A 21,855-nucleotide genomic window follows, 5' to 3' on the forward strand; every position below is an offset into this window, starting at 1 on the left:
CCCCCTCTGACCCTACTAAAACATTTAAACGCTGGGACCTGCAACAGCCAATCCTGTCCCTGTTCTAGCCATGTCTCCGTAATAGCCACAACATCGAAGTCCCAGGTACCAACCCACGCTGCAAGTTCACCTACCTTATTTCGTATACTTCTTGCATTGAAGTATACACACTTCAAACCACTTTCCTGTTTACAGGCACCCTCCTTTGAAATTGATGCCATGTTCCTAACCTCCCTACACTCCAGGTCCTGCACCCTAAAGCTACAGTCTGGGTTCCCATGCCCCTGCAGAGTTAGTTTAAACCCCCCCCAGAGTGCTGCTCTGCAACCTTTAAAAGCCTGGCTTGGTCAGTGCTAAATTATCCTTTTCCTGTTTAAAATTCCAGTGAGATGCCATAGATATGCACAGAGCGCTATCCATGAAAATGTTTAAACCCTGGTTTCCTAGGGGGGGCTTGTAGTAATTTAAAATAAAAAGAAGGCAAACTTTAGTCAACAGAACTGCAGTAGATTGACATTCTATTGTCCTTTCAGCTTGGATTTGCAATAAAATAGTTATCTGACAGAAAGGAAACCAGCTCTGAGTAGCAGCTGCCCGCCATTCCTCTGCGATGCACTGATGTAAAAACAAACATAGGTCTTAGAAAATCTGTTGTTTTTAATAGTTAGAAGAATAAAAAGTTTGAGAAGCAGATAAGTGAGTCACGTTTAGCTTAAAGCACTAAAAACAATCCCAGAATATAAAAGTTTAGTATGGAGTATGGACATCTCCCACTGTGGGTTTGAAGCTGATTGACAACATTTCATTGAAAGGCATCCTGACTTAATGCACAGCGTATGGATATTTTTAGGCCAGTTTCTGGAACCCGAGAATTATGTTGCCCACATAAGTAATTAAATCATGGAGGAAGTTGTAATGCGTCACCACAAGGATCTGTGCAACACAACATTCTATGAAAGATTGTATTTTTCTTTCATGGACGGAGTCAATTTTTATCATTTCAAGTAGTGTGCTACTCATATAATAAATAGGTTGATTACTTTTAGCCTGATGTTGACAGAATGTTAGTGACTTTTTTTCCCTTTATTCTTCAATTTGGACATTGCTGGTAAGGTAAAGCATTTGTCACCCAAGCCCAATTGCTCTTGAACCCCAGTGGCTCACGAAGAATTGACTGCATTGCCATGGGTGTGAGGTCATAAATAGGCCAGATCTTGTAAGTTTATCGATCCCAAAAGGACATTGGTGAACCAGATGGATTCGTGCAATTGATGATTGTTCCATGGACACCAATGTTGAAGCTAGCTGTCAGCTCCAGATTTTGTGAACTGAATTTTGAACTCCTCCAGCCTCACTGGTGGGATCCAAACCCACAGCCTCTGAGCATTTTCCAGGGACTCTGGATCCCTGTTCCAGTTAAATTAACCCTATGCCATCATTTCTCCCTTTGGATTAGGGAGAAGAATTTGTTGGCTTCCCATTATAGTGAAATGCTGATTGTCCTGTGTCCTGTGTTGCAGGTTTCCATTCATTTGAAATACGGTCCAGTTCAATGAACTGCTTATTTGGTGTCAATACGAAACATTAGGTTAGAGCCCAAACTCGAGTAAGAGCATGGGTATTATGCATAATTCAATCCAAAATGCTTCCCCTATTATTGCATGCCCACATTTTGGCTTTTTTGTTGTTGTCCGATTTATTGGGCAGACAGAAATCAAATAGTTAAGTTCAATAATCCATAAGTAATAAATACATTGTTTTATAGCAACTTTAAGAGTTAGCTGCCAGGGATTATGATGAATTATTTACTTACGATGACTCCCATCATTTTTAGTTATTGAAGCAATTTCAGACAATACCAAATGTTGTCAGCAAATGTTTTTGATAAAATTACCGTGTAGTTTGACGATGATCAACCAATTTGTGCAAATATTAAGAATGAAAATGATCCAGTGCATTTTGCACATCTATAATGAATGACTATATATTTCAACTGATAAAATGTTGTTCAGTAATATGAGATTGGAGGGGAAGATTATATGGAGAACCAGAAAGGATAGCAAATGGATATAGGAAAGAAAAGAGAAAATAAGGAAAGCAATCAAATAGCGTGATCAACTAATGCAGAAAGTATTGGAATAAAATTACTATTGATGGGGTATGATGCAATAGCTTTAGCAGAGATATGTCTTAGCTTGAGGCAGGGATGAGAGTTAAATATTCCTAGTTATAAAATATTCAGGAAGAATAGAATGATGAAATGGAAGGAGACTTGGCAATATTAAGAAGCTTTTTAATCATAACAATAGAACAATTGGGAATTGTGTAAATGTTGAGTCTATTAGGTTGGAGCTAAGGAATAAAAAGGCTATTATTATGGTATTGGAATCTTATGGCAGACCCCAGCAGTGGGAAGAAAAATTCTTGTTCAAACTTCGCTACTATAAACATAGAGAGCATTTTAAAATTTCTGTCATTGAGTACGCTTAAGATGGATATCAATCGATTTCTAGATGTTAATTAAATTCAGAGATATGGAGCAGCACGGGAAAATTGCTTTGAGGTAGATGATCAACCATGATCTGTAATGTTGGAGCAGGTTTGAGTAGTTGAATGACGTACTTCTGCTCCTATCTTTATAAGTTGGATCTCGCACTTTTGCATTAACAGAAGACAGAGAGTGAGATGTGATAAGGAATTATCCTTTCCTAGATATGTTCTCTCCAGACAGCCTTGGGGTTAGAGACAGGTTGGGGACCTTTGCACTTCTTGATGTACATATATTCTTGACTTTCCTATTAAGTTTTTAAGAAATGGTCTGGCAATTCTCAGATAATTGCACATTCGAGAAAATTCAAAACTGTAACAATTCATCACAAGGTGACCATCTGGAATTGCAAACATAACAGGATCAACAGAAGGTGGCACTTAATGCCAAAAATATTATCATTTATAATACCAACAAAAATAATCTTTTGTGATCAGATTTTCCCACAAGCAGATATATAACCATACCTGGATTTACATCTAAAAAAATATTTAAATGGAGATTTCCTATTCAGCACACAACATCCAAAGCAAACAGATTCTTGGATTTTGAAGAAAGAATCCTTTTTGTTGTAACACAAGTATCAGAGTCGTAACTTGCTAAGTACATCTTTGTCCATTCCTGGGCAAGTCCTGTAACTAAGAATGAAGCTATCTAAAGAGCTACCGCACGATTCTGTACCAATCTCTGGGGTAATAGTCCAGAGTGTGGTGCTGGAAAAGCACAGCAGGTCAAGCAGTAGCCGAGGAGCAGGAGAATTGACCTTTCGGGCAAGAGCCTGATGAAGGGCTCTTGCCCGAAACATGGATTCTCCTGCTCCTCGGCTGCAGCCTGACCTGCTGTGCTTTTCCAGCACCAAACTCTTGACTCTGATCTCCAGCATCTGCAGTCCTCTCTTTCTCCCTGTATGGGGAAATACACTAGAGTCACATCCTTGATCCAAGGATGGGAATGGCAATCACTAAGTCAAAACAGGTGGTGTAGTAGACTGCCTGTCTTCTAGAAAATGTAGAATGGTGAGAATTGACAGAAACCATTCTTTGGTGCCCTTTGGCAATGACAAAACACAAGGTAGCCATCCACAGAACCTACAAGGACAGTTTGAATCCAAGACACTTTGTGAATAATTCTTTTTTTGAAAGACAATCCTGCAGTGGAACAAGTTGGGAAAAGAATTATTAATATAGCCATCACTGGAAATCTTCAAGACCTAGTTTTAGATCACTTCCGTTTATATCTTTTTCATTATCAGGACTACCATATCAACAAGTTACTTCTGGTTTAGATTATACTAACCATATAAATGTTGGCAGAACACATAGTCATAGAGTCATACAACACAGGATCAGATCCTTTGGTTCAACCCATCCATGCTAAACATGATCCCAAACTAAACTAATCCCACCTGCCTGCTCCTACCCCATATCCATCCAAATCTTTCCTATTCACCTATATTTGTAAATGTCCTTTAAACATTAAAATTGTACCTGCATCCACCACTTTCTCAGGAAGTTCATTCCATGTGTGAACTGTTAGTCTGTGATGCCGACATAACCTAAACAGAGGCAGGAGAAGGAAGAGGAGACAAATCTAATGTCCTCATCCACTAAATGAATAAAGTAACAAAGTATTAATAATGGTCAACTTCACACAGAGGTAAACTGAGGTAGGGGAAAATCAAGTGACAAATAACTAAAAAGGTTTATGCATTACATCCTGCAAGTTTTTCTGGGTCAATGTGATACTTGCTCAACAAAGATGGAGACTGTTGTTATTATTGTAGTAATTTCCCAAATGACCATTTCTGGTACCTTGTGATAGTTGCCACATCTCCCAGAATGTGGTAATGTTTGCGATAGTTCTCTGCTGTAAATCCTTCTTTAACTTTGCTTCAACTTGGTCATATCTAGTGTTTAGTGGTCAAGACATCCTGGATAACAAGTATGGTAGCAAGAAATAAATTTATTCATGTATAATTACTAGGAATTTGGGAAACTGTATGCACTGACCATGAGGATTAGGAACAGGAGTAGGCCATTTGGACCCTCAAGCCAACTCTACTATTCACCAGCATCATGGCTGATACACTGCTTCCCCTGAAAGCTAAAGAACCACTTGGCTCCACCCAGAGCCAATTTAATAGCCCCTTCAGACCAATAAACTTGTACAGTAATTGTTCTTAGAAGTTAAATGTGAATAGTTAAACAGTGTAACAGTACCTAGGAACCATAAAGTAAATACATTTGATATGAAAATTTGAAAAGGAGATGTTCTGGGCCTTAAATCCAAACATAATTTAGGATGTTGTGAGGAAGATTCTCCACTCTGCCCATAACTTAGTCTGAGCAAAAACATACTTATGCCCAATAAAAGGACATTCACAATAAAAACTTTGCCACATATCAGTTGAGTTCATAAGTCAGACTAAACTTGAAATGTTGAGTGTATTTTTCTCTCTCTACAGACCCACTCAGCTTCTCTAGCAATCTCTGTTTTTGCTTCAGCACAGATTAACAATTTTACTAAATTGTTAAACAACATTGGCTTTATCTAAATTTATGTTTTTAAATTTACAGCCGAAAACAGAGGTCTTACAGCCAGATTACACAGCAGTTTTTTTTAAATTAAATTGTACATGAACTGTACTATTTATTTAGAAATGGCTAGTAGAAATATAAACAAATTTTCACATTTTCAGTGGATGAGCAAATATGGTTTACAGAAAATTCAGTGTCTTCCCTGTCAAGTTCATGTTTTTCTCACTTTCACTTCTCTACATCTATTTCTCTTTTGTTAATTTCTGTTTCTGTTTACTTTTCTTGCTTCACTTTTGGTTTCATTCTGTCCATGTGGCTCCAGATTCGCAGCAACATTGTTGACTCATGACTGCCATCTGGGTAATAGGTGTGGGCAATAAATACTGGCCCACCTAGTGATGTCAACTTCTAATGAATGAATAGGCTCCTTATTTGGTTTTGTGCCCCTCATTTATACAGTGCTCCTTTATACTGCCTCTCATGTCTCCTTTCTGAGTCCTTACTGACCATATCCTTGTGCACCTGTTCACCTTTCACCTCTCTTGCCACTTTCATCCAACACTCTTGAGCTCCTTTCCTATTAACTCCCCTTTAATCTGCTCTTTCCTGAGACCCCATTTACCTATTTGATCAGCCATTTTCCTTTTGTCCAATCATTGTCCTCCACAGCCAGTAACCCTTCCTACCAATTAGCCCTGTGGCCAAACATTTCAACTCCCCCTCCCACTCTACCGAGGACATGCACTTCCTGGGCCTCCTCCAAAGTCACTGTCTTACCACCCGGCGCCTGGAGGAAGAACGCCTCATCTTCTGCCTCGGGACACTTCAACCCCAGGGCATCAATGTAGACTTCACCAGTTTCCTAAGTTCCCCTCCCCCATCTTACCCCAGTTCCAACCTGCCACTCAGCACTATCCTCATGAACAGTCCTACCAGCTAATCTTCCTTCCCACCTATCCGCTCCCCCCTCATCTCTGACCTATCACCTTCATCCCCACCTCCATCCACCTACTGTACTCTTGGCTATCTTCGCCCCAGCCCCATTCCCCCTCTCATTTATCTCTCCCGGAAGCTTCCTGCCTCATTCCTGTTGAAGGGCTTTTGACCAAAATGTCAATTTTCCTGCTCCTCCGATGCTGCCTGACCTGCTGTGCTTTTCCAGCACCACTCCAATCTAGACTTCCTACCATTCACTCCACTTCCTTTGGTCTCCCAGACTAAAAGCCAACCTGCCTATTGGCAAGCTCCTTCTTTTTCCCAAGTTCATAGCAACAAAACAGGTTTGTTTTTAAAAGAGTAAAAATTAAACAAGATCATTATGTTCTCAGCAGTGTGTGAACTTGCTGTTTTATAACAATCTGAATGTTCATAGGTAAGAACATCAAGGCCTTTGATTTGCAATGATTGCTTCAAAATTCAATTTTATGACAAGATATTCTGAAATTTTGATTTGTGCTTTGAGATCCAGTTCTTCTATTTCAGAAAATTGTGAGTTTGACATGGGTGTTTCTTTACATTTTTATATCATATATGAATTGACACTTTGAGGAGAGATCTCAAGAGTGAATGCAAAGTGAACCAGTCTCAGATAGATATCTGGTGTTCAGCACTGCTTGGGTGGGGCTGGGATGGGAAGATTAGATGTTCTGGTGATACATTGGTACTCACCATCCATCCACCTTTTTTTAAATACCACCTGGTAGATCTGTGGATCCACTATTGGACTGTTTGCTTACCTCAGGACCACAACTCCAGAGTGGAAGACAGCGATCTCCGTTTCAAGGGTCTGCAGAAGCAGAGGAGGCAATGATAAGAAAATGGTTTCAGGCTTGGAGAAACTTAGGCAAGGAAGGAATTTGACAGTTCTGAATTAGGGGTGGTAAAGTTTGGCAGCATAAGGCAGCATGGAGGAAACTTTTGGTGGGGAATTGCATTGGAAGTGTTGGATTGTGCTGCAAAGGAATTGTCCTACACCTGCCAGCACAGGTTAGTACAGATCTGAGAGCTCTACAAATATGTGATTTTTTGTACATATTTCTGTGTGTCTCTCTCTCTCTTTCTCTGTGTGTTTGTCTTCATTATCACAGATTACAATATTAATGTTTTTGAAATACAGCAAACTCTGTTTTAACTAGCACCTTATGAACAGGCACTCTTGATAAAGCGGCAAAATTTATGTATCTCAAATATTGTAAAGTTTAATGCATAATTCTGTCCAATTACTACAATTTTAAAATTTATTTACCTCACTGCAAATATACTTGTTGTTCAATCAAATGGCCACACGAGATGTCAAATACCGCGATCTACTGTGATGTCTGAGTAGTTAGTCGAGGGTGTGAATGAGAATGTTCTCTGCCAGTGAGTTCTATTCAAGGCAAAGTTGCATTATTATTTAAGTGGTTTATGCTATAAATAAAGTGTAACAGTGATGTGTGTACCTCCTGCATTATATTCCTATTACTTAGTGTGTGTTTTTACATTAATTATGTGGACCTCTTGATTATCTGGAATATTTGATCAATTGGCACATTCCTAGTCCCATAAGTGCCAGATAATCAAAAGTTTACTGTATCAGAAAAACAGTGCATATACTTTCTGTTTGAGAAGATTGCAAAATTTGCTGCTGTTATGTTGTATAAAAATTGCGAAAAACAAACCACAACCACCTCTTCTGTGTCACATAATATGCTAACGCTTCAGCCTACTCGAGCTGTACCTGCTCTCTGACAGTGATATTCACTTGGTTACCCTACACTGTTCCTTCACCTTAAGAATTGCCCAGGTCATGGAGGACAGAGGAGGATTGGCACTCTGCTTTGCTCTAAGGGACCTGGAAGTCCTGGTGGACTTGGCAGTACAGAGGAGGTCTGTCCTCTTCACTCAGGATTGGCAGAGGATACAACATCCTGCTAGCCTGATCTGATGTTGCCACCTGGGTGATTGCTATTTCCTCTGCCCAGAGGAACGAGCAACAATGCCAGAAGTTCAATGACCTATGACCTACGGGTGTAAGTGCCACCATCTGCCAGTTCTCAATTCACTCTAATGCTGCTACAGCATTTAACTCCCTGCAAAGCTCCTACACTACAACTCTCACTATTGTAGGCAACACCTTCCCTCACTCACTCCCCCAAGCTCCCACACTACTAACCCTGCGCTGCCTGCTATAACTCATTCAGGACAAAGTACCACCTTTCCTCTCATTTGCACCAGCACTAACAGCTGCCCCACTCACTTTCAACTCACTCAATCCCTCCCTTTGTCTCATTCCAGTAGAAAACCACACTTGGTGGGGTGGCACGGTGGTTCAGTGGTTAGCACTGCTGCCTCACAGCATAAGGGACCTGAGCTCAATTCCAACCTCAGGCGGCTATATGTGTGGAATTTGTATGCTCTCCCTATGTCTGCATGGGTTTCCTCCAGGTGCTCCAGTTTCCTCTCAGAGTCCAAAGATGTGCAGGTTAGGTGCATTGGCCATGGGAAATTGCCCACAGTATCCAGGGATGTGTAGGTTATGTGCATTAGGTATTGAAAATGTAGGGTTACAGGGATACGGTCTGGGTGGGATGCTCTTCGGAGGGTCGATTGTCTGTTTCCACACTGGGGGAATTCTTTGATGATGATGAGATAAAGCCAAGAGGGGTGATGGGTGCTCTGCATTCATCTCTTTACCCCCTACGAGGGTAGGATCCTTGCCCTGGATGGTGAGGGCCATAACTATTCCAGTGATTATGTGGAAACCTCTGTGTCTCAGCAGCCAAGATAGAACCATTATCCTTTGATGTGCTGCACCCCATTAGTGCCTTTGTAAACTTGCTGTTAACATGTCCAAACATCTATCTCATTTCTTCAATGCATTATCCTGTCCTGTAACTCCCACCAGCTCAGATACTGACACCTCGGTGGTTACATTAGCTACATTCGAGTTCAGAGCTCCTGCTGCTGAGCCCTTCACTGACATGTCTCTGCAGTTGGCCAAGGAAGGAACACCAAGGCAAATAGGCTCCATTGTGTGGCAGGCTTCCTCTACCCTAGCTATAAAGCCTGGGACTGCACTGAGATAGAGTGAGTCGAAGATGGAAATAAAGACAATCTGACACACTTAGCTGATGCAGATGAGACTTCTTTGGAAAAACTTCCTGCATTTGTAAATATATGTTCACTTTTCATCATCAGCTGTGTAAACAAATGTCATGTTAGCTGCAGCTACAAGAATGAAGGTGCAAAGGCTAGCTATCCTTAGAGCTGCACAATGTTTATGGCCCAAAGTGTGAGGTGTGCAGCTCCTGCACCACTTGCAGGCTATGGGACCTTGGAATCTTTCCTGGCTGCAGTACGTTGCTGGTGGATTTGATTTGTAATATTGCATCATGTGATCAAAAGTGTTTGGGGTTAGGATTTGTACTCCATGCTGTCGGTCACTGTGAAGATTCATGTACGGTTTTTTGTGATTACAGCTGTATTTTACCTGCACTAGGTACAATTGCCCTTTGAAGGTCCTCCCTCTCAGTATTAAACACTTACCCTGCCCAATGTAGAGGCTCCCACACACCATCATATCAGGAGTGGTTTGAGGACTCCGGGTCAGTACTCGAGTTTACAACATTGAGAGAGGATCTGATTAAAACTTACAGAATAATAAGAGGCCTGGATAGAGTGGATCTCAAGAAGTTGTTTCCACTTGTAAGAGAGATTAGGATCAAGGGCACACCTCAAGTGAAGGAATGATCCTTCAGAACTCATAGAGTATCATAGAATCCCTACAGTATAGAAACAGGCTCTTCGGCCCAACAAATCCACACTGGCCCTCCGAAGAGTAACCCACCCAGACCCATTCCCCTCCCCTATTACCCTATATTTACCCCTGACTAATGTACCTAGCCTACACATCCCTGAACATTATGGACAATTTAGCATGGTCAATTCACCTAACCTGCATACCTTTGGATTGTGGGAGGAAACTGGAGCACCTGGAGGAAATCCATTCAGACATGGGGAGAATGTACAGACAGTCACCCAAGGCTGGATTCAAACTCAGGTCCCTGGAGCTGTGAGGCAGCACTGAGCCACCGTGCCGTCCACAAAGACAAGGCAGAGTTTCTTTAGCCAGAGGGTGATTAATCTGCGGAACTGATTGCCTTAGAAGGCTGTGGAGGCCAAGTCATTGAGTAAATTTAAGACCAAGGTAGATTCTTGATTAGTAAAGGGATCAAGGGTTACAGGGAGAAGACTGGAGAGTGGAACTGAGAACGATATCATTTTGGAATAGTGGAGCAGACTGAATGACCTAATTCTGCTTCTATATCTTATGCTCCCACGGTCATGATTTCAGATTATATCGCCAAGGCTTAGTTGTAGGTGAAAAATAGGAGAGTAGCCAACGATAGATCCTTGGGAGACACTGGATATAATGATGCAGGAATGGAAGAAATGCCATTGCAGGGAGATGCCAGGCTATAACTCAATTAGAATGGAATGAAGTGAGCACAAAGCACAGTCCCACTCAGTTGGACGGCAGCCGAGCCCTTTAGATGAGGATGGTACAGCCAGCCAAGTCGGAGACTGCAGACAGACAAGGAATTCTCCTCTAGACCATTGCCTCCTTGCCATATTTATCAATCAAAGATAATACCACAGAAACTTGCTGTGCAATAAGGCCTTTGTGTCTCATTGGCTATTTGTTATCACATTCCAAACTCTGCATCCTTGCCTGTTTAAATTAATTATCAACTTTTTGTTTAATCTGTACATCCGTTACTCCAAATGACAGAAGCAATAGTTTTTCCTTGGCTGTTCTTTGTTTCTTAATTTTATAAACCTCTCTTAATTCACCTTTATGCTTTCCACTCCAACGTGCAATGCCTCAGTCTTCATTTTCTTTACATATACTGAATAGCCAGCTCTACAAAGCAAGCCTTCAGAACAATTACTTCTGCATAATTGCACAAGATTAGTTAAGCTGTCTTTCAAATCAATTCTATTTGAGAGTAAAATCATTACATCCACGTAATTTAGTTTTGCACAACATTCCAGTCATGATCCATTTCCCACTTTATTAAGTTTGTTATATATCAGAAGTCTGCATTTTGACATTTGGCGCTGTCAGTGAAAAGATGAACTATCAGTACTTGACAACAGAGGAATGTGTACTGCTCATCACCAGATTCTCAGTGTTTATTATGAGGCTCTCTGTTCCAAAGCGGTGGAGCACTGGCCCTCCGTTTTCATGCTATATTCTATACACGTCTTGGATATATTTTGTTTATCATGCTTCTATGTAATGGATAACTGATAAATGCCATTAAATTGAGTCTTTTGAGTTCATGGACTATATTTCCAATTGTTTCTTAAGTTCTGAGTATATTTATGGTTATGGTTATGTCACCATTTAAGTATGAAGTTATCTTTGCACAATGTTCTTGTCACTTTCAACCTAATGGCAGAATGGAAATGAAAACACAAAATGCTGGAAACACTCAGCAGGTCAGACAGTATCTGTGTAGAGAGGAGTAAATTTAATATGCTGACCCTTCATTAGAACAGTCAGGTAGAATCGTCAGAATCCGAACAGGTTGGATAGACCTTGCCTCTAAGCACCACTGTGTATTGAGTAAGACTGGCATAGCGGGAACTGTCTTTTATTTGTCTTTTTCAATCAATCTAAAGATATAGCAAGAATCTACTTTGTGCGTCTCTCCAGGCAATATATTAAAGGACAAGGACAGATTGGCCTGAGAATGATTTTGAATTAGATGCAGTTGCTTGGTTTGATTCTAATACACTCCAAATGAGCAGTGCAGTGCCAGTGTAAATTATTCTTGAATGTCAGCTTGGATTTTGAGGTGATGATGATGCAAAACTAACATTCGTTCTCATTACTCCATTGAAACTGCAATCTGCAAAAATTGCAATCCCAGATGATAATCGAGCTTTCCAAATTCTGGAGTAATTTGGAATTTTCAAAGGGCTGGCAGAAGGAAGGGAACAGGAAATCAGCTTGCTTCAAATTAATGTTCCATTAATCTCTGTAAGGAGCTAGCTAAGGAGAATTTCTGATGGAAAGGTGACTTCTAAACTTTTTTTCAGTGAACCCAAACAGTCTGATGCATATCAATGCCCAGCTGTCTGATTCAGTCTGGGGACATTTGACAGTGTACAAGACTGAATTTTCATGGGTCAACTCTTGCTGAACTCAGCACTATACATGTTTCTGTATTGGCATCACCACATCCCTCCAAGCTCCAACTCTTCTTATCCGGCCCTCTGATCAGCTGCCTTCTATGATTTGATTTGGTTAATTATTGTGGGCAGTGTACAGTGGAAAGTATGGTTTTGCATGCTATTCAGATAAATCATACCTTACGTAAGTACATCAGGGTAATAAAACAGAATGCTTTGTAGTATGACAGCCACTGAGAAGGTGCAGAGAAAGATCAACTCTCTATGTATGAGAGATCTGTTCATAAGTCTGATAACATTTTCATGCAGAGAGTAATGTGTGTATGGAATGAGCTGCCAGAGGATGTGGTGGAGGCTGGTACAATTGCAACATTTAAAAGTCATCTGGATGGGTATATGAATAAGAAGAGTTCTAGAACTAGATTAATTTAGGATATCTGTTCAGCATGGATGACTTGAACCAAAGGGTCTGCTTCCATACTGAACATCTCTATGACTCTATAACAGCGGGGAAAAGTTGTTCTTGAATCTGTTGGTATATGTTTTCAAACTTTTGTATCTTCTACCTGATGGAAGAGAGAAGGATCTTTGATTATGCTTGCTGCTTTTCTGAGGCAGTGGGAAGTATAGACAGAGTCAGTGGAAGGAAGGTTGATTTTGCTGATGGATTTGGCTGCAATCACAACTCTCTGTAATGTTCAGCGAGACAAGCCTCCATCATGGCTGCTACCTGCTTTTGCCTCTGGCAGTAGCCAGGCTGCTCCCGCTTTCTGAAGCTGACCCCCTGCTCAATGCATCAATTACATTTAAAAACAGTATTAGTGGTGGAGTTGAGATGCCCGGGCCAGGGTGCAGAATTGCTGGGCTTCCCTTTACAACATTTTATGAACAAGGGTGTATAATGCCTGCAGTTCTCCAGTCCTCTGGTACTTCTTGTGAGTCTAGTGAAGATTAAAAGACGATGGCCCTTGGCCCTGCAATTTCCATTTCCTCTTGCTTCAATATTTTCAGATGCTAATCATCCAGTCCAACTGCCTTACACATGTTAGGTACTTATAGTCTATCCACCACTCCCTTCTTATTAATTTTGAACCATTTTAATGACAGAGATGCCTCCTTTGTAATCAAGGGTAGCATCTACCTCTTTTGACAAAGACAAATGCAAAAAATTCAATTAACATAAGCTATGCTGCTTGCCTCCATGTGTAAGTCCCCCTTTTAGTCTCTAAACAGCCCTACTCCTCTTCTTACCACCCTTTTGTTACTCATGTACCTACAGAAGAATTCAGGATTCAACTTTAAGTGGGCCACAAGTCCCTTCCCACTCTTTAATGTGCTTTTACAGCTCCCCTCTAAACGTTCTGTATTCCTCATGGTTTTTGATTGTATTTTGTTCCTTACACAGGTTACAAGTTTCATGTTTCTTTTCTAGCACCAAGCTGTCACTAAATTTTAGCAACAGTGTAATTGTCCTGAAGGATCTCATTAAATCAGCATGTTTCCATCAGCAGAGCACTGATGGCCTCTAACATTCTAGACCTCTGCTGCCATGAAAAGCAATCACACTAATTAGATTTGATGACACAATCATCACGATAAATGTTGCTCACCTCTGGGGTAAAGAAACAGCAGGATTGTTGACACAGACAACAGACCCACTAAACAAATTTGGTGACCAAACAAGCACAATAAATGCTATTTGTTTCCAAGTAAGAACAACTTTGTGCTGGAGAAATGAAAGCTATTTTCAGTATGCTTTCCGGGTTGCTGTAGAAGATGCATTTCTATTTCTGTTAAACTGGCAATTAGGCTGCCTGAGGGTTGAAACATTTGTGCCAGAATTCCAGCTTTTGGATAATGAAATTCCGCCCTTTTCACCTTTTCTCAAACTCCTCTACCCCACTTGCTGCCTCCCAAAACAGCCAAAGTTGGGCAGACAGTCTCAACCTGCAGACTCTCCAATAGTGAGAGCCTTGGCATGTGGCCCAAAGGAGCCTCCGATCAGTTCGGATCTGGCTGCCATCAATTATCTCAGCTGAAGGGCACACTCTGTTGTTGACCATTCTCTGAGCCAAGCTTGGAGAGAGTGAGAGGGGAAGCTTTGCACTAACTTCTGCAAGATTTGGCAAGTTAGGCAAGGAGGGTCTGTCAGAAATAGAGTCTGCTGAGTAAATGAGGTGGGGCTGGCAGAGTACAGAAAGCACATATTGAGGAAACAAGTAGGAGAGGGCTTGCTGACTGAGTGGAGAGTCACTCTTGGGGAGAGATGCTGCTCAGTGAGTGGTGGAGTGGAGTTCAGGCAGAGACTGCTGAATGAGTCGGTTGAGGGAGGGAAGTGGGAACACAAGAGCCCAGCACAAGAATACAAGAATTCGGAGCAGGAATTGGCCACCTGAGTCTGCTTGATGCCAGTTTTCACTCCTATTGGGTCTGTGTTGATTCCATTGCTAACATTCACAGCATGTATTGTCATTATAAAGCAGATGGAGAATGTTGACAAATTAATGTGAGCAACTCAATTTGAGGAGGGACAAACCCTCATGCTTGAAGGCGTTGATGGCCTTTGTGAATTTATATACTAAAGTTACTACTGGCATCCTCGATCATGTTCAATTTTAACAGTTTTCAGAAGGCATTCAATACAGTGCCATGCAACCACCTCATGAAGGATGTTATAGCTTCTGAACTAAAAGGGACATTAGCAATGTGGACACAAAACTGGCTGAGTTATAAGTAGCAATGAGTTATAGTCAATGGATATTTTTTGGGCTGGAGGAAGTTTATAATGGAGTTTTCAGGGGTTGTGAGTGATCCAGATCTTGATGTACATGGGACAATTTCAAAGTTTGCAGATGATAAGAAAAATGGAAGTACTGCAAACTGTGAGGAGGACATGTACTCTCTCGAACGGACATAAATAAGTTGCTGGAGTGGATGATAGATGGCAGATGAAGTTCAATGCAGAGAAATGTGAAGTAGTGCATTTTGGTAGGAAGAACATGGACAGAAAGCATAAAATGAGGAATTTAATTCTAAAAGGGGTGCAGAAGGAGAGTGCGTATATGTGTCCAGATATTGAAGATTGCAGGACAGATAGAGAGTGATATTAATAAAGCACACAACACCTTCAGCTTTATTGATAGGGTCATGAGTATAACGGCAAGGAGGTGATGTTGAACTTTTTACAAGATACTTGTTAGACCTTAGCGAATTTGAGTCCATTTCTTAGTGCCACACTGAGGAAAGGATGTGTATGTGTTGGAAAGACTGCAGGAGTGATTAACAAGAATTGATCCAAGGATAAGAAACTCCAGCTTAGAAGATAGATTGGAGAGATTGTGACTGTTTTCTTTCAAGAGAAGAAGGCTGAGAGAAAATTCTAACAGCCATTTTCAAAACTATGAAAGATGTGGATAGAACAGATAGGAAGAAACCGTTCACATTGGTAAAAGGATCAAGAGGGCACAGATTTACAGTGATTTGCAAAACAAACAAATGTGTCGGAGGCAGGTCCATTTGAGACATTCAAAAGGACTTTGGAGAATTATTTAAATAGAAATAATAGGGGAAAAATCAGGAGAATACTATTGGGTTATGGTGCTCATTTGAAGAGCCAGTGTAGAAATGATGTGATTGAGAATGTGACAGTGGATTAAAATTAATCACAATGGAAAATAATTTGCAAAGCACAGCTATAGTGCTTTACTTCACTGAAATTGTATACAATCCAGCAAGGTTTGTTTAGAATGCTGTATCGACCCAATCCTCTATTAAATACAGTAAAGCTGAAATGTTGAGATCATTTTTGTGATTTTGTATAAATGCATTGGTTTACAGTCTTGACAGTAATAAAAGGTTAAAGCGGGGAAAAACGAATGTGTCTATTTATTTCAGTCTATTAATCTACCCATTTGAAGTGGTTTAGAAGCTTTTGCATTTCGGTACAGATGATAAAATATATTCACCTTTTTGTCTTTGGTCACTTGCATTGCTGCTGTTTTGATCATTGGAATGGGCATAAAAAGCCGTACATTTAATTTGTTGTAGTGGCATCAGATCACAAATACTTGTTGATCCATGCATCTCCAAACTGAAGAACGATTTTTGATCATTGCAGTCTGCTTCACTTTCACCCAAGATGTGTTACCCAGAAGAAAGCCTTGAATTTGTTAAGACCTCCCTTCACATATATATCCTCACAGTTAGGCTTGTATATTTGCTGTTAAAGTTACAGTGAATCCAAACCAAATATCTCTCACTTAATGCACAGAATGCAGCTACACTTAAAGTTTATTATGCAATCCACATGATGTATACTGAGCAAAATCAAAAGATTGTTTTTTGCAGTGACAGAGGAAATGAGTACTTGCTTCAGTGTAAGAGTGTATTTCTGAAAAATCTGGTTACTCATGAATGATTCTTCAATGTACTGAAAATGATATAGAAATATCCCCCACTGTTCCGTTAGAGAATGGGCTATTTCTGTCTGGCTAAGCTATTTTGGTTGTGAAATAATAAAAATAAACCCTTCCTGGTTTTCATCAGTTTTTCACTGCCCATCAGTAAAGCAAATTGAGTCAAAGACTCCCAAGTGAATTCTGGCCAAACCAGACCACTTCGACAATAATCTGTATGTTCTGCAGTCTGACCTTTTGATGTTCCAGTCTACATTCAGAAGGATGTTAGTTCTGCAAAGTTTTCAGATAATCACATAGGACCATTGCAATTCAATCACAGCAACTAATATTTAAATAATGGCTTTATAAAGGAATAGGATAGGTCAATAAGAGCATTATTGATTTAAAAGAAATTTAACACCAGGCCACAGAAAGAGATATCTGTACAGATAATCAAACACTTGGTCAAGTAAGTATTAGAGATAGGTGTGATGGCATGGAAAGGTTTAATGACCAGGACAAGGATCTTAAAATTGAAGCCTTATTGAAATTACTACAAGTTAGCAAATTCTTTCATTTTCTTTAATTCTTTTATTGTTACTGGCAAGGCTGGCTTTTGTTGCCTATCCAAATTTGACTTGAGTAAGTAATTTTGAGCTGCTCTCTTAAACTAATGCAGTTCATCTGGTGTAGCTATACTTAACGTGCTATTGAAAAGTGTGTACTCCTGGTTGACCTGATATCAATGAAGTAATAGTGATATAATTCTGGGACAAAACAGTATGTAGCCTGGAGAGGAACTTCTTATCAGTAAGCAGCAATATATATGGTGGCATTTCTTAGACATTTTCCGCCTTAAAGTCACTTGGGATCAGTGCATATCAATTGGCCCATTGCAGACATGCCAAGTTAAAATCTGCTGCTTTTCCTTTTGTTTGATATTGTAACTGAGCAATTTGCTTTGCCAGTGTGGTGTTACTCTCCTGGAGGCATCCTACCTCCTCATTTATGGACAACATTTAGCTAAGCAAATGTTATAGTTGTTAGGATTCTTCAATAGAAGAATGCATCGCAGCATCACAGAAGTGGTTTGTGGAAATGTGTAAAAATATGCATTTACAGATGGTTAGTGGTCACCATCTTGAATCTGTTGGGAGCAGACACTCTGTTTATTGGCCTTGTTTGACTTGGTGCCATTAGATTTCATGGGGTCAGAAAACTCCCTGCCAAAACCAATGTGTCATGATCTTTGTTGGCTTTATCCTGCTGGTTTGACAGGACATATCCAGAAGTAGTAATGGAGTGATAAGTGAACATACTTGGTGTAGTTTTAAGTCGACCTTCATGAGAGTTGCTGGTTTGCACTTATCAGGGCAACTGGGATCTTACGTCGCATATTGACAGAAGTAGCTAATTCATTTGATTTGATAAGGAATTATTATTGGATGTGTAAGTGGGAAATCCTTTTAATCTTCTTTAATATGGTACTGAGACAGAGGGATCTGCAATTTAACATCTCATCTGAAAAATAGTGTCCTAATAATACACCATTGACGTTTGACCCTACATCATGTCTTCATGTGCAGTTGCCTACTAACTCAGTTGGATACCACCTGTATTCCATAGAAATACCCTGAGGGCCGGATTCAATAGAATTGATACCTTAAGGATATTATCCAGGCACTTAGCAGGTCGAAGGTGATGAGCAAATCGGAAAGAAGGGCACAAAGTGGCAGTGTGAATGGGGGGCGTGTGGATGAGGGAATTCTATAATGTAAAACAGGGAGCTATTCATTGAACTCAATTTTCAAAACTAGAAACTTTCTTGAGGATCTCATACATAACACATCAGACTGGGGAATGCATACTGGTGAATATAGGTCATATTGAAAAAGACAAATTTGCAGTAATGCTTTCGATACGGAGCGGTCCCGGAGTAATGTAAAGATTTGTAGAAAGTGATAGGGAGACAGTTTTTTGAAATGACTAAGCAGATTTGGATTGGTCAGTCTAGCTAATTGTGAGCTCACTGAATACTAATCCATCACCTTTGAACTTGAGACCATGCAGCTGGCTTTTAAAGGAAAGAATGGAGGTGGAAAATTAATCACAATTAGTAGGGATCAAAGGCTTGAAAGTAAAGGCAAACAATTAATAGCAGATGATTGGATAAAACATATCAGGATGAATATCAAGTTAGAGGAAGCCATGAGTTAAGAAAGAGAAATTATTCTGATGAGGAGGAGGTAGGGAGTATTTAAATGAACTGAAATTGTGTGGAAGGGGAGATTGGGAGGTGACATTGTGGCAGGGAAATATTAATGCAGACGTGGATAAAATTTTGAGATCTCAGAAGTCATGATACCATACAACGTAGAAAATGTCAGTGGAGTAACTGGATGTAGATGGTAGAATTTTTGAGTGATCACAATCCCATCTCTTAAATATCCCTCTATTCCTTTCCTCTCTCAGAATGTTATCTAATCTGTTTTATAACAAATTCCATATTCTGTTGCCCTTTAGATGAGAAGGGGCTGCTTCTAACTTTCTAATTTTTAACCTGTGTTCCTGTTCTTTGAGTTTTACATATGGCAAACAATTTGTCTTTACTACTTTGGTTAACCTTCTTCATACTCTTTAATACTTTCTTACATCATCTTGAAGTCTTCTCTTCACCAAAGCAAGCAAGTCAAATTCCTTGATAGCTGAATTATTTATATCTGGTCCCACTCGAGAACTGCTGGATTTGATCAAAAGACCAAATTAGGATCACTACAGTCTCCAGTGGTTAGTGAGAACAATTTGTTTGGTTACCCATATAGAGATTGAACACTCTAATAATGAGACATTGTTGAGTTCTTGCACTATGTAACATTTTGTTTACGTTTCCATGACTGTTGTTTTTCCAGGAACTGCCCAGACTCAAAACGTACATTTACCAAAAGGTTTATGCTGGAGAAACACATTCGTCTTATGCATGGTATTAAAAATCCTGATATGACACAGATGCCAGAGCCGACAACCATAATGGAATCCCTAAAGAAAGAAGAGAACAAGGTGCATAACAGTGTATTGGGACCTATAGTTTGCTTAATATGTGGGGACTTCAATGTATCCTTACCTGTAACCAACACTAAAAAATAATGATTTGGAGATGCCAGTGTTGGACTGGGGTGTACAAAGTTAAAAATCACACAACACCAGGTTATACTTCAACAGGTTTAATTGCAAGCACTAGCTTTCGGAGCACCGCTCCTTCATCAGGTGGTTGTGCAATATAAGATCATAAGACACAGAATTTATAGCAAAAGATTACAGTGTGATGTAACTGAAATTATATATTAAAAAAATACAATTTCAATATCAATATATTGAAAATTAGTGCTTCCAAATAAGCCTGTTGGACTATAACCACCTCCTCCGACTTAAAGACTAGGGACACATCAGGTTAGCATCTCTTCTTTTTTACTTTGTGATAAGGGGACTAGCAGGGATGGCAGTGCAGGGAGAGCAATGTTCCTCCTGCATGATGTTTGAGGTGAGGGGCGCCATTAGTGTCCCATCCAAGTACATCTGCAGGAAGTGCACCCAACTCTCGCTCCTCCAAGACAGTGTTAGGGAACTGGAGCGGGAGCTGGATAAACTTCGGATCATTCGGGAGACAGAGGGTGTGATAGATAAGAGTTACAGGGAAGTAGTTACTCCTAGGCACGAAGAAAGCTGGGTGACTGTTCGAAGGGGGAAAAAACAGTCAGTGGATGGAACCCCTGTGGTCGTTCCCCTGAAAAACATGTATATCATTTTGGATACTGTTGGCGGGGATGACTTACCAGGGTTATGCAGTGGGGCCCAGGTCTCTGGCACAGAGCCTGTCCCTGTTGCACAGAAGGGTAGGAGGGAAGGGAGGAGAGTGTTAGCCATTGAGGACTAAATAGTTAGATGCTCAGATAGAAGGTTTGTTGGGAATGAACAACCTGTTGCTTCCCAGGTGCCAGGGTCCATGATGTCTCAGATCGTATCTTTGGGGTCCTGGAGGGAGAAGGTGACCAGCCTCAAGTCGTTGTCCATGTAGGTATCAATGACATAGGTAGAAAGAGGGATAGGAATTAAGGCAGGATTTCAAGGAGCTAGAGTGGAAGCTGGGAGCTAGAACAAACAGAGTTGTTATCCCTGGTTTGTAACCCGTGCCACGTGATAGCGAGGCAAGGAATAGGGAGAGATATCAGCTGAACACATGGCTGCAAGGATGGTGCAGGAGGGAGGGTTTCAGGTTCTTGGATAATTGGGGCTCATTCTGGGGAAGGTGGGACTTGTACAAACAGGATGGTCATCACTTGAATCAGAGGGGCACTAATATCCTGGGTGTGAAATTTGCTGGTGCTATTCGGGTGGGTTTAAACTAGCTCAGCAGGGAGATGGGAACTGGAGGTGTAGTTGCAGTACACAGGAGAATGAGAGTAGGGAGGACAGGGACAGGATTTCAGAGTCACAGGAATGTGCTGGCAGACAGCGAAATGGTTTGAAGTGTGTCTACTTCAATGCCAGAAGTATCCGAAATAAAGTAGGTGAGCTTGCAGCATGGATAGATACCTGGGACTTCGATGTTGTGGCCATTTTGGAGACATGGATAGAGCAGGGTGAGGAATGGATGTTGCAGGTTCCAGGGTTTAGATCTTTCATTAAGAACAGGCAAGGCAGTAAAAGAGGGGTAGGTGTGGCCTTGTTAGTCAAGGAGAGTATAACGGTGGCTGAAAGAACATTTGACGATGACTTGTCTACTGAGGTAGTGTTGACTGAGGTTAGAAACAGGAGAGGAGAGGTCACACTGCTTGGAGTTTTTAATGGGCCTCCGCAGAGTTCCAGGGAGGTGGAAGACAGGATTGGCAAAATTATTCTGGGTAGGAATGAAAGGAACAGGGTGGTCATTATGGGGGACTTTAACTTCCCCAACATTGACGGGAAATGCTATAAGGAGAAAGTGAGGACTGCAAATGCTGGAGTTCAGAGCTGAAAAATGTGTTGCTGAAAAAGTGCAGCAGGTCAGGCAGCATCAAAGGAGCAGGAGAATAGATGTTTCAGGCATAAGCCCTTCTTCAGGAATGAGGAGGGTGTGCCAAGCGGGCTAAGGTGAAAGGTAGGGAGGAGGGACTTGGGGCAGGGGCATTGGGAATGTGATAGGTGGAAGCAGATT

The 21,855-nt window shown here is 40.8% G+C and overlaps 1 protein-coding gene across 9 annotated transcripts in view; it reads left to right on the plus strand.

Moving 5' to 3' along the window:
* Positions 1-21,855, plus strand: part of znf532 (zinc finger protein 532) — a 217,562-nt gene that overhangs the window by 186,998 nt on the left and 8,709 nt on the right. For all 9 annotated transcript variants that reach the window (XM_043679319.1, XM_043679397.1, XM_043679488.1 and 6 more), the window contains one exon: positions 19,574-19,721. In XM_043679319.1, coding sequence (XP_043535254.1) covers positions 19,574-19,721 — 148 coding nt within the window. The remainder of the gene's footprint in view (positions 1-19,573; positions 19,722-21,855) is intronic.

Source organism: Chiloscyllium plagiosum, chromosome 1 (assembly GCF_004010195.1).
Source record: "Chiloscyllium plagiosum isolate BGI_BamShark_2017 chromosome 1, ASM401019v2, whole genome shotgun sequence".
NCBI classification, from domain to species: domain Eukaryota; kingdom Metazoa; phylum Chordata; class Chondrichthyes; order Orectolobiformes; family Hemiscylliidae; genus Chiloscyllium; species Chiloscyllium plagiosum.